At 44.6% G+C, this 13,970-nt stretch overlaps 1 protein-coding gene across 1 annotated transcript; it reads left to right on the top strand.

The window, feature by feature from the left end:
* Nucleotides 1-3,176: 3,176 nt before the first annotated feature.
* On the top strand, nucleotides 3,177-5,210 carry LOC147711387 (uncharacterized). The gene has a single exon (XM_086920160.1). The coding sequence runs from the start codon at nucleotides 3,177-3,179 to the stop codon at nucleotides 5,208-5,210; it is 2,034 nt and encodes a 677-aa protein (XP_086776286.1).
* Nucleotides 5,211-13,970: the final 8,760 nt, after the last annotated feature.

Raw genomic sequence — 13,970 nt, 5'->3', positions numbered from 1 at the left:
TTCTCAGGCAAAGGGAAAAAAAAATGTAATTGTCTGAGTCACCAAACTAACTGACTAGAGGCGCTCAGCGCATAGGTTGGCACACTCCGGGACTCGATTTCCAAATCTTGGACACTACCCCAATGCCCCAAAGGGTTATTATTAACGTGTCGGCAAAGGGGCAACTACGATTGTGTACTCTGAAAAACGGGGGCAAGGGGGTCTCTACTCAAAAATATGTTTTGCCTCCGTTGTTACCTGCTGTAGATTCTTAACAGAGCACTTGATTCGTTTTAAATTGACCGTTTCGCTTTCGAAAGCTTGAGCCCTTGCCTCTGTGTGTTGCACTAAACTAGTGCTAAGCAAAATTTCTTGAGGGCTGTGGTCACTTTCTGTTCTGTTGCCAAATCCGAAACCTAATATTTGATGCACGGGTGTCTCTTACTAAGAACTGGGGTTTTATCTTCTTTTAATGTGTAACACTTTTATCTTTTGTAACTTGCAAAGTTTTTTTTTAAATCATGCAATAAAGTTTCTTCTTATTACTTCTTTTAGTGACCACAACCTGCTTTTTGTTACTTTACTCTGCCTGAATCCTGGTGTGCGCAAGATGTCTGTGGGGGGGATTAATTTCCAACCAAGTCGCAATTGGATTGAGACTAGCCCGGAAGTTAGCTATTATGGGCGAAGTCATGTGCAGGCTTTGTACCGAACACCTGGGTCGGATGATCGATTGTTTGCACCCTTTGGCCAGTAGGACCCATGCCTTTGACCTCTTAGGGTCTATTATCACAAACTTACTGATGAGGTCCAACCATCCTTCTAAGTACCAACACCACTGTTGGTTTTATAAGGACTGCAGGAAAGCTAACATATGCTTAATACAGGCCTTGAAAACTATGCCTTGGACCATGAACTAAGCCACATCATGTAGAAGGGTGTATAGGTTTGCCATTTGGAGAAGGAAGGACAAACTTAAGGAGAAAATGTGGGGCACCCTGACCTGTAAATCAGGTACCCTAGGTCTTTCTGGGAGACGGTAAACTATGTCTAGCGGTTTGATAATGTTGTTACCTGTTTGTGGGGCAATATTAACACTGATTCCTTGGTTACACATTTCAGCAGTTCTGAACTTGTGGCACCCCTGCCATCTTTCCCCTCTTGATATTGAGATCATCGTTGGGGAGGTGATTGTTGCCATCCATAGGAGCTCCATGCATAGAGCCTCTGAACCCGATTGAGTTCCTATGGATTTGTATATACAGGAGGTGAATGTCTAGGCCCCTATTCAAATGAGTTATTCCAATACAACTTGTCAGGTAGGGTTGCTAAGGACATGGCTCCCTGGCATTATTATTCCCATCTTCAAGAAGAGGGATAGGGATTCTACTTGTTGTTATATACCCATCTTCCTTATTGACTCTGCTGTACAGATTATTGGCAGGGTTGTTGTGGATAGGATCCAGTCCTGGGAAACAACATCATTGCTGATGTTCAATACAGCTTTAATTTGGGCTATGGACCACAGAGCAATGTTAAAGTCTCCACCCCCTTGCTAGCAAATATACCTTGGGCAAACCTCAACCCTGTGTCTCTTTAATGGACCTAGCAAGTGCTTTTGATAGCGTTGTCAGGTCCAAACTTTGGGAAGTTATTTTTTTCTTGGGGCTTTACTCGGGCCTGGTGGCCTTTTTAGGAGTCCTCCATTATGATCTGGGTGCTCACGTTAGATTTGGGCTGGGGGGAGAATGCAAAGAGAGTTTTGGGCTGGGACATGGGGTGCATCCGGGGTGTGTACTCACCCCAATCCTGTTCCTTTTATATATTAATGGGCTGGAGGTAACACTGTCGACTAATGGCAGGGAATTGCCAACTGTCAAAGGCAAAAGGGTCCCTGTCCTCCTATCTGCCGAGGACACCGTTTTAATGTCCTGAACTCCAAAGGGCCTTCAGGCTTTAGTAAATACTTTTGCCAATGTTATGGAAGCTTAGGGCTGCGTACAAATCAATGCAGAATGCTTGTGATGCTAAGCGGGTCAAAGTGCGTGAAATCCCATTGTTTTGTGCTTCAAGTACCCCCCGCTGTTTGATCTATGAATTCCCTTATTTTGGGCATTATTTTCGACTCACATGGATCCTGGGGACCCTGTTTGAAGCAAAGAGGCCTGAAGTTCTATAATGTTTTGGGTTTTCTATTTAGCCTGGTTTCCAAAATAGGTAGTAAGTCAGTCACAAAAAAGCTTACCAACCCTCACCTATGGCACTGGATTGTGGGGGTGCAAAGTCGCCAAGCTAAGGAAAACAGGATTTGTAGATGCCTAAATGGAGTGTCTCCAGGATCATCTAGCTATGCCGTCTATGAAAAACAGGGCATACTGTTTGTGTAGGATGTCATTAAATTGGCTCCTCTAATGTTATGGTGTTCCATTTGAAGAAACCAGAAGGCCTCGCTGGACAGAGATATCCTCTTGGGCTGCCTTGAATGTGACATGGGCATTCACATTCCATGACTTCACCTGGTCACCTTATCGATATGGATAAAACTTGCCTTAAGGATGCCTTTTGGGAACATCTGGACATTGAAAGGGAGGACTGTGAACTGCAGAAACCTGAAAATAAAGAGTATGCGGCTGTACAAACAACCTTGGAATGGAACTGTATTTAGTCATGGTTTCAAGTGCTTGGGACAGGGCCGTTCTGACTAGGTTTAGGCTGGGTCTGATCAGGGCCAACTTTCGTTCCCTTTGGGTCACTTCAACCCACAGGAAATCCTGATCTGTCATTGAGATGAGCAATCCCGAGTGGAGGCAAGATGGCGGCGGCTCCCTAGACCGCTGTGAGACACTCTCTGCCCAGTGCCTGGGAAAACCGAAAAGGGCGATCTCCTTTTTATGAGAATGGCAAGAGAATGACCTATATCCGCGTTGCTGGCAGAAAGATATGAATGACTGAACTCATATATCCGGGAGGAAAAAAGTAATATGCGTGGAGCTTACCTGGCATCTGATTCTCCTTCTATAGCAGACCGGCATCATCCATCTCTGCATCTGGTGGCCTCGGTGCTCGGTTACGCGCTGCTGAGGCTTCTCTCCTGGCACCGTCTCCCAAATGCTCCGAGCGCTCTGAGCGAAGGCAGTGAGGCACAGAGAGGTACAGAGAGTCCCTCCATCCGGACCGGCGACTGTATCCCTGCAAAGATGGCTCCAAAAAATCCTGCATCGGGTACTGCTGCCTCCAAAACCCGAGCGGCTAAACAGGCTACCCGGGAACAGAAGCTTGCGGCAAGGCGCGGCTGCGGCTCTGTATCGGAGGAAGGAGCCTGCCCTGAACAGCAACCGCATAAGAGAGAGCGAGGTCAGTCCAAGATGGCAAAGACTCCCGTTACACCGGGGCCCGGGCCAGGGCCGTCCGTGGTGGACCTGTTGCGAAAATTACCCGCCGGAGCAGCTGTTTCTTCCTCCCCTGTTCACCACGCAAGGAGCGGGACGGTGATTGCTGCCGCTCCCGCAGTTCCCGCCGGCCCTGATTCGCTGCTCTCTCCCCAGGCAGTGTTTGCTTTGGAGCCCGGTATAGTGGTTCCCATTGAAGTCCCTGAGGCTTCACAACGCTCAAAACCGACGGAGGTAACAGAGGCCAGAAAACCGGCAGATCCGACCCCTTCTGAGGCGACTGAGGCTGAAGAGGCTGAAGTGGCTGAAGAGGCAGCTGATACCACCGCACAGCGACATTCAGATACACAGGCCCAAACGGATGGGGGGCCACCTGGCACAGAGACAATGCAATCAATACCATTAGAATCCACAATGCAAAAAGCACCTACATCAGCGGGGCTGGTATCTTCTCAGCAAGGGTTGGCATCGATTCATAAGGAGGTAAGACCTGCATCCTCACCAGTACCTCAACCAATACAGGCTACGCACACCCCTCACAGTGATGTTCCCTCTGTTTCTTCTGTCGAGCCTGTCGAGCCTAACTCTCTTGAAACAGTTCCAGTTCCAGTGCATCCCCAGGCATGCACAACCCCCCTCGAGACAGTTACGTCCAGTTTGGGTAATGAGACTACCATCGCTCGGCAGCATCTAAATGATGGGCAGTGTGCAACTGACTTCAAATTGGGGTCAGGCTTAGCGTCAGATACAGACAAGGAACCATCAGAGTTTTTTACCATCTCTGAAGGTGCGGAGGAGTCTATACTGCTTCAGGACCAAGACATCGACTCAGACTCCTACTCTCTCTCTGATCCCCAATCTGACTCAGAAATCTGTTCAAACACGGATGCAAGCTCACAAGATAGTGATCCGGACGTAGTTATGGGCAGACATAGGCGGCACACAGTGCTAAAAAAGAAAAAAGGCCACCTTGGTACTAGTGGTCGCCCTAGGGCCCAATCTCCTCATACTAGCATGCAGGATCCTCCCTCCAAACCCCATAGCGATAGTTCCCCTTTTTTTGATCAGCAAAATGCCACCTTGACATCTGTCATGGACACAGTGCTACAGGCAATTGCCTCTCATAGGGAACAGACGTCAAAAGATGGGCGCAGGGCTCAACAAGCACTTCATAAAGTCCAGGGAGTTGTACGCAAACTTTCTAAATCAGTGGCTGCATCAAATGCAAGAATGACCGACATGGAGGACCGCATAGTGGTAAATGAGGCTGAAGCCACAGTAGTAAAGGAACAAGTAGATGCTCACGATGCTGAATTAAAAGACGTCAGGTGGAAACTCGAGGAAATGGAAAATCGCATGCGACGCAACAACCTCCGAGTACTTGGTGTTCCGGAAAAAATTGAGGGTGAGAATGTGCGTATGTTTGTAATCCAGCTTTTCAAGGATACGCTCCCTGAACTTTCCACCTGGAACTGGGAGCTAGAGGTGCAACGTGCCCACAGAACTCCATTTACTTTAAGGGCCGCAAAGGAACAGTCTAAATATCCAAGGGCTATCTTAGTGTACTTTGGAAATTTCCTCCTCCGCCAAGCTATTGCCGAGAAAGCAAGACCAGATGCTCATCGGACAAGAGGTGAAATTTCCTATTTTGTTAGACCCGACTTCTGTCACACCACGGTGGAGCGGAGGTGGCGGCTTCGTCAACTGATTAAGCCTTTTTTGGAGAAAAAGGCCCAGGTGTACCTGAATAACCCGGCAACTCTGAAAGTCATCTATAAGGGCCACGCTAAGTTTTTCACTTCAGAAATCAAAGCAAAAGACTTTCTTGACAGCATGAACTAGAGATGTACTTTTTCACTATAACGTTGGGCCTTACTGCCTTAAAAAGAGGGGGGACTAGAGGGAACTAGAGAGAACAAGAGGGAAACAGCATACCTAGTCAAGGCTATGAATTAGATAACGTCTTTGTGAGATAGCCACCAATTAGTTACTAAATATAAAAAAAAAAAAAAAAGAAAAAAAAAAAAAAAAAGAAGAAAAAGGTGGGGAAAAAAAGGAAATCCCTAGGAAATCCCTAGGGTGCTAGCATGTGGACTATTTAAGTCCTATCTAATTCCTCTAACTAAACGATAACCAAAATATACATAGAACTGATGCTTATCACACTCTCCAGACAGGATTTTTTTTTTTTTAGCTCTCTATATAAAAGTTCTATAATGGGCCTCACTGTTTGCTCTCTTAGTTCTCTGGCTCTATCTTACTCACTACTGCTTTTTTTTTCTTTCTCTTCTTTTTTTTTCTTTCTCTCTCTACTCTATTCTCATCATGTATTTTCTCCTATCTTACGCCCGCTAAAAGGACTTTATAAGATATAAGTCTATATGGGTGACACTGGGTAGCGATGTCTCTCCATCACAACAGACTCTAGCTAGAGTCTAAATGCCTCACTGGGGGAGAGGCGGGGGGGGTGTGGGAGGGCAATCAAGGGGTGGGAGGGGGAAAGGGGGTGGGGGTGGGGGAAAATGCAAAAAAATGTACAAATTCATTCGCAAATTCATTCGCAAAGTAAAGTATATGCAAATATTATCTGTGGATTACAACAAATATGGCAGAGAAACAAGAGACATTATAATTTTTGATGCTAGCTACAGCTCATTTGGTCGATATATGGAAACCAGGCTGAACGTATTTTTTCTTAAATGGGGAGAGTGAGTTTATGTTCATGGAACGTGGCAGGTTTAAACGATAAAAGTAAAAGGGCTCAACTATTCCAACTAACACGCCAGAATCCAGTAGACATACTTTGCCTGCAAGAAACTCATATTGTAACTACTGATAGGGAATTACTTAAATTACCTGGATATAATCTGCTGGTAGCCACAACCCAATCCTCTAAAACTAGAGGGATAGCTATCTTAGCTAAACCTATCATGGGCCCCCCGACTCGCAGATTAGCGGATAAGAATGGCAGATGGGCGATAGCTCAACTAGAATGCGGTCTTACAATATGCGCAATCTATGGCTCAAATATGGATGATCCCACCATCTTCCAAGAGTTAGAGATAGAACTGGCCTCCTGGACAGGCTCCTTAGTTTTTTGTGGGGATTTCAACATAGATATAGGCGTATTCATCAATAACAGTTTCACTCTGAATTATAAAGGACGCAAACCAAAGGTATTTAGCGCACTTAGGCAATTAATGGAAACCCATAACTTACTAGATATGTGGGTTCAGTCAGGCAAAAAGACGGACGGTCATACATTCTTTTCTTACCCCCACAATATATATTCCCGGATCGACTACATCATGTCATCGTTAGAGGGCCTGGTAATGATTGATATGATCAAGTCCCCTAAAACAATTTCGGACCACAATGCGCTCACCTTTGTTTTTGATCTCCCCGAATTGGTGAAACCAAAGTGTAATTGGACCTTTGACAGAAGACTCTTGATTAATCAGGAATTCATAACACATATGAGAAATTGGGCACAGGGCTTTTTCGATTGTAACCGCTTTAGCGCGTCACGAGTAACGGTCTGGGACTGTTTTAAAGCGGCAATAAGGGGAGAAACTATCTCATTTGTCGCCAATAAAAAGAAGCGGGAAGGCAATATCAATATACAGCTCATGGAGGAACTTTCCGATCTTGAGACACTCCATGCCACTCAGATAGGCCAGGGGGTCCCAACATCTGAAACCTCTAAAAAAATACTGATATTAAAAAATGAAATTAATAACATCTTGATCCAAAAAGCAGCCGAAACCTATCAAGCTAACAAAAATAAACTATATGAATCAGGGGAGAATGTAGGCAAATACCTAGCATTACGAACACGCCAAAAACAGTCACAAGGCAATATAAAGATGATTGAATATGAAGCCAAGGAATATACATCCAAGCAGGATATCCTAAACATATTTCAAAAATACTATAAGAAATTGTATCATAGCGATCTGACAAATTCGGACTCGGACATCACGTCATTTTTGAACAACTGGCTCCCAGACCAAGACATAAATACTAGGTTAGATGACAGGATTAAAATAATACTCGAGAGAGAAATTACCTATTCTGAGGTAGAGATTGCCCTATCCGAACTTTCCAATGGTAAGGCGGCAGGCCCTGACAAAATCCCCCTAGAACTGTATAAAATCCTAGGTAAACAAATAATTCCGTTATTGTTAGATCTCTTTCTCGGAGTGCAGTATAACTCTGCCCCACCAGACTCCTGGAAACTAACGAATATTATAATTTTTCACAAAAAAGGTAAACAAAAAAGGTAAACCATCTCAGCTTCCATCATCTTACAGACCGATATCCCTGATAAACTCTGACTCAAAGCTTTACTCAAAAAATACTAGCCAACCGACTGAACGGGGATATCAAACATCTCGTATCCCCCTGGCAGCACGGATTTATACCCGGAAAGGGCACTACAGATCATACCCGGAGAGCCACTACCCTTTTTGATATCATGGGAACCACGGGGGCGAGATGGCGATGATTCTCCTCGATGCCGAAAAGGCTTTTGATCGAGTAGCATGGCAGTTTCTCTGGAACATATTAGAACGAAAGAATTTTGGATACAAATTCATCAGAGCCATCAAAGCCTTATATACCGATCCTAGTGCAAAAATCTCTATATGTGGCAATGAGTCAGAGCTTATCAAGGTACATAGAGGTACAAGACAGGGTTGCCCATGCTCCCCGATCCTGTTCGCACTATACATAGACCCCCTTATACAGAAACTACTTTCGACCCCTATAATACAGCCTATTAAAATAGGGCCATATTCCACCAAAGTCATGGCATATGCGGATGACATTGCCGTTGTAACTAACAACCCCACAGTGGCAATCCTGGAAATCGAATCAATTACCCAGGCATTTGGCACATATTCAGGATATTCGTTAAATAGGGACAAAACCATGGTGTTAGCTACTGATAATATCCATTATGAAAGTGCTCTCAAAGTTGAAGAAGCTACATACTTAGGCATACGCCTTACTACTAAAGTGGAGAGAATTATCCATTTGAACTACACTCCCCTCATTGATAAAATTAAAATAGACCTCAAAAGAATAGACAACTTACATCTATCTATAATTGGGAGGGCTAACTATATTAAAATGAATATCTTCCCGAGGGTCCTCTACCTTTTTAGAGCGATCCCGTTGCTAGCTGGAGATAATTTCATTAAAACCATTGAGTCTGCTATATCTAAATTTACATGGAGCTACGGAAAGATAAGAAGATCCCTCCGCTTAATGTCGCTTCCACAGGATAGAGGGGGACTAGCTATCCCCAATCTAAAATTATATCTCTGGGCAACACTGATGCAATCTATGGATCCCCTGCTTACGGATAAAAAAACTAATACCTATACGCCCCCAGACCTATATATTCCATCGATCTATGAACTTAGTCTCGGTGATAAGTGTAAAGGGCTCTTTTTAAGACAGGTAGAGCCTTCATACTATAAAAAAATCAAATTGAAGACAGTCTTAGACGCATGGGTGGGTTGGAAAGCAATCTCTAAATACCTATCAATTCCCAATTTTACAAGATATACTCCTCTTTGGCATAGTAAGATCATCCCCCCATCCCTTAATGATGCTACTTCGCAGAGGTGGGAACATCTAGGTATCAATACAGTTGGCGACATATTAGGACATAATATCCCTATATCTTTTGAATATTTTCAAGAAAAATATCGTGTCCCTACGCAAGATTTTCTGAAATATTTTCAAATACTGTCATGTATCCGCAATGTTTTTCCAGTAATAATACGAGACAGACTCCCACTTCTTGAAGCTATTGGTAAGAAAACGACAAGAATAGGGACTCTGTATCAGATTCTTATGGGTAATCTCCCTGATGATATCGAAAAAACAGAACAATCTTGGGCTGTAAAACTGGCAAATCCTAATGTTGATATCGATCTTTCACTAGCGCTATCTACAAAATACTTTATAGCCTCAAATTTAAGAGCACAATATTATAAAACAGTATACAACCTATACTATACACCCGCAAAATTATTTGGTTGGGGTCTTCGGGCCGACAACAACTGCCCAAGATGCAAACAACCACTCGCCAATCTACTTCACATGTTCTCAGAATGTTCGGAGTTGAGGCGGTTAAAGACCATGATGTTGGAGTTCTGGGCTCAGGTCTTTGGACGTCAGATAAGGGACTCACTAACTCTCTGTATACTAGGCCACGATGACTCACTGGGTCATAATAAAAAGGAGCAAGCGGTAGTTTTTCTGGGGTATGCTGTACTTCGTATCATTTTGGCAGCTCGTTGGAAAGACGTAGACCCCCCTACTTTTCATATGTGGCTTAGTCGCTTTCTTGCAATCTATAAACAAGAAATCGCAATATATGCTACTAGGGGGAGAAAAATGAAAGCAATAGGAGCACAGATTTGGGACCCAATTACAAGATGGTACACAAATGAGGTTCGCCAATTAGGTTCTGCCGATGATTAATGGACATCTCTTTTGTTTCTCAGATTCCTGATCGTTTAATCTGCTTATATTTTTTCTGTTGTCATTTTTTATTTTTATTTTTCATTTTTTCTTTCTCTTTCCTCTCTGGTGTTGTTATCCCACTTGATATTTTATAAATTGCTTTGTTAATTAAGCTATTTGATCATCTGCTGTACCTACTTCTGTTTCTTTTTCAATCTTATGTATTAACTATGAATTTGTCAATAAAAAAAAAAAGGAAAAAAGAGATGAGCAATCCCTGCAAACCATTGCCCATTTTATAATTGTATTCTAGGAGCTCTGTGCTTCCCCTGTTCAGAGGCTCATCCAGGCTCTTTTGTATCTACAAACGTCCTAAAGTTTGCTTTGGAGTTGTCACATTCCTCAAACTCCCACTTCAGCTCAGGTGTTCTTTGTTGTTTTAAATGTATTAATGCCCTGTACTGTGTATCCATGGCCAATAACCTTGATTCATCTTGTTTATGGCCAAGTGTTTTAATACATGTATTTTGTTTGTTTTCACAGCTTCTTTAACTCTATAGGCCTAGCTACAACATTGGAGAGCTTTAGTATCAGCTTTGGCCTTTAATGATGTATGTTTGTTACCCGATGATATTTTACTGTATTTTACGATGAGTATGCTTTTATTGTTTATTATTTAAATCAAATTAAATGAAGTGCTGAGTGTTGCAATTTTTGAGTTTTGTGAGGAACGCCTACGAGAGTGTTGAAGATTGAGGATTGGATTAATAAATAAAGAGCAGCTCAACAATTTTTAGGATATACAGTAATTGTTTTGTTTCACAAAACTACCATGAACTATGCACCAATATGTATTCGAACATTGGACATTTCCATTCACATAAGTAACTCTATGATGGAGATTTATGATGGTCAAAGTGAAAATGCATCTAAGTTTTGTGATTTTTACTTCTTGTAGAAAATATTTTTTTCACCTTGAGAAAATCCTTTTGATGTAACCATTGAAAATGCTACGAGATGTGGACTTTTTAGACACACTTTAAACATTTGGTCTACCGATATAGCATGCGTGCTAAATGAGAAAACTTGGAATCAATAGGGCATATTCTCAAGAACGTGTGATAACCATTGCAAAAGTACCTCACCGCAACACTCAACATCACAGTCTATCACGGGAATATTACGCTGTGTTAACTAAGTATTCACAACACTGCGGTACCATGCGATAGTCTACAGACAAAGCGTCAAATAACCCCGTTAAAATCAACGCCACGCCGCAAAAATGTTAAACATATATACGCAAAAAAAGTTGAGAAGAGGCCAATTGCGATACAAAAAGCAGCAAAAACCAGCGGCAGGTCTGCAAATCCCACGTGTCTGGGGGGAAAATGCACTATAAAAGCTACAAAAACAACACACCAGAAACAATCCAAAGTGCGTAGCAACATGGATGCACCCTGACCGAGAGCAGAGGCCAAATCGAATCCCACAAGCCCCACAGACCATCAGCAAAGAACGACAGGGTTGGGGAAGGCCAAGGAGAAGAGGGCAGCCTCGGCCGGCAGTGGGAGTACCTGCAGGGCGGTGATGTGGGGAGGGGGAGGGGCAGGGTGAGGGGTAGTAAGGTGTGGATTACGGATCTTCCCAGGTAGGTAAACATTTAAATAAATAAAACGAATTTTGTTGAGTGCACTGCATCCCCAAACGCGATGCAGTGTGCGCTACGATTTTTTTAAAATGTATTTAAATGTTTACTTAACTGTAAAACTCTGTAATCCATACATTACTACCCCCACCCTGCCCCTCCCCCTCCCTACATCACCCTGCAGGTATTGCCACTGCCGGCCGTGGCTGGAAGAGGGAGAGGAAGACAGTGTGCAGTCCGAAAGAAAACCAGATCAGCGTCACAGAGGTGACATAACACTACCATCAACTGACCCACAATTTGACTACCATGAATGTAGGTGGAGTGTCAAAGAGGCCATTGGAGGAGGCCAAGAGGCACTGGCATGATGTGAAAACCCAAACCAGGCACAAAGCAGCTGCCAACAGGAAGCTAGAAACAGCGACAGGAGGAGCTGGAGGAAATGGAGGCCACAATTATCAGTGTGGAGACGGTGCAAGGAGTCGGGAGTCCGGACACAGCTCAGGATGACCTGACACAACAACAACAGTGTAAGTAACGACCGGGGACTGGGGGACAGGGAGAGATGGGCACAATGGCACACATGCACAGCAATGTGTAGCACACTGAATACCCACAATTACCCATGATCATGTCCCTGATCCCTGAGGCACACTGCAGCACACACACATAGCAATCACAGCACATCCCACAACAATGTTGCACAAAGTGTAACACTGAAACTGCAGACCATGGGACACAACTGGGTCATGCAGAAACAGGCCAATCACATTGAACAGAGCAAGAAACTGAGATGCATATGTATGTGAACAACCTCACATCCATCACGTAGTTCAAACGTACACTGTCCCTCCTCAAATTGCCAGCACTGCCCAAACAGTCAAAATTTACATTGTCACACTGTTTGCATGTCAACAAGAACAATACACCAACATACATGTCAACACAATGCCAACATGCATCTCCCCTTCAGTTTGCAGAGGAACAAACAACACCTCCAGCAGGATAGACCAGACAACCCATCAGTGATGCTGGAGACGACCACCACACCTCCAACGCCCTACAACAGCTCAAAGGCATCTCAGGCAACCCACCCCAGGAGCAGGGCAGCCAAGCTACATAGAGGAGACCCTAGCCCCTAAACAGACCACAAAGCAGGAAGCACCCACCTTCACGGCTGGCTCCCAACATGCCACCAAGGCACATATCACATTCCAATGCCAGGTGTCAGAATGCCAAAAGGAGGTGTCCTAACAGGTGCGGGTGGGGTCAGAGCTCATGGAAGCTGAACTACCTCACATACGGGGTGTCAAAGTCCCATCAGAGACCACCTACAACCCACAAAGAAGACCCACACTGCAACAGAGACACATGCATTTACACATTTCCTGTACTGTACCATGCCCAGAGTGCCAGAATTACCATCCACCCACCAATGCTGGACCACCGTACGATGCTCAGTACACCCCTCTTACATACTGAGTGGCTACCGACAAAGTTACATCACTAAGCACTAACCTGCTGGCTGCGATGACATGGTTTGCGTCCGCTGTACACATCACAATGTAATGTTGTAGGGTCCGGGGCCCTCATGCACACATCATGACCACACGGACACATACATCTTGTTTTTGGAACTGGCTATTGGCATGTGAACCCGGCCTCTTTATTGGCTGGGTCATATGCACAGTGACGCTTGTGCTGAATATATGTGGGGTGAGTGTTAGCCAACCCTCAGGGAGTTGTTGATGCTGGCAACAAATACAACAGTGAACACTATGAATACGGAAACAGTCCAGAGGTCCAACAATGAGCAAACTGAAGTGTCCGTGATTTTAGGTGCACTGAGGTTGGAGCACTAGAGCTGAGCATGTGCTTGTGAACAAATTGTCTATCATTGTGACATTCCTGATGCAGCTGCAGTGGGGGGATGTCACTCCTGCATCATCTTTCTCATCATCGTCCCAAGTCACCCACACTGCCTGAGGTGACATTGCTGAGCAACCTCTCCACAGCACAAAACTCAATCAGTAACAGTCCATGGGTTGCGGTGCACTTATTCAGTGGCACCTGGAGTGCTGAGCAGGGAATCAGGCAGAAGTTGGCATCCTAGCCAGGTGTTAAGCAACTTTGTCAGTCTGCCAGTATGACCGTTTCAACACTGGCAGTTGGCAGTTGGAGTTGGTCCTGGCGATGGTGGGGTGTGCCTCCTGCAATAATGCGACGTCCAGGTCGGTTAGGACTCGATTTGATGTGTGAACCCTGGTGGACCGAAGTTTAGGCTGGAGGCAGTTGACAACCCCAAGGCCATTATCACCATCGCCAGTTAGTGGCTCTGGATGCACAGCCACCGGCACAGGCACCCCGCCATGGGACGCCATGGGACGGTGATTTGCGGTGCACTGAGATAGGGCCACACGGACTGAGCGGGTCCTCATTGATGTCCGAGGTAAATGTGGTGGAGGGCTGAGGAGGAC

Source organism: Lissotriton vulgaris, chromosome 5 (assembly GCF_964263255.1).
Source record: "Lissotriton vulgaris chromosome 5, aLisVul1.2, whole genome shotgun sequence".
In the NCBI taxonomy this organism is placed as follows: Eukaryota; Metazoa; Chordata; class Amphibia; order Caudata; family Salamandridae; genus Lissotriton; species Lissotriton vulgaris.
Note: the sequence above shows the minus strand (reverse complement) of the source record. Positions and strands in the feature narration are given on the sequence as shown.

Excerpts from the sequence above, each read along its gene's own strand:
- LOC147711387 (XM_086920160.1), top strand. The coding sequence starts at position 3,177 with ATGGCTCCAAAAAATCCTGCATCGGGTACTGCTGCCTCCAAAACCCGA.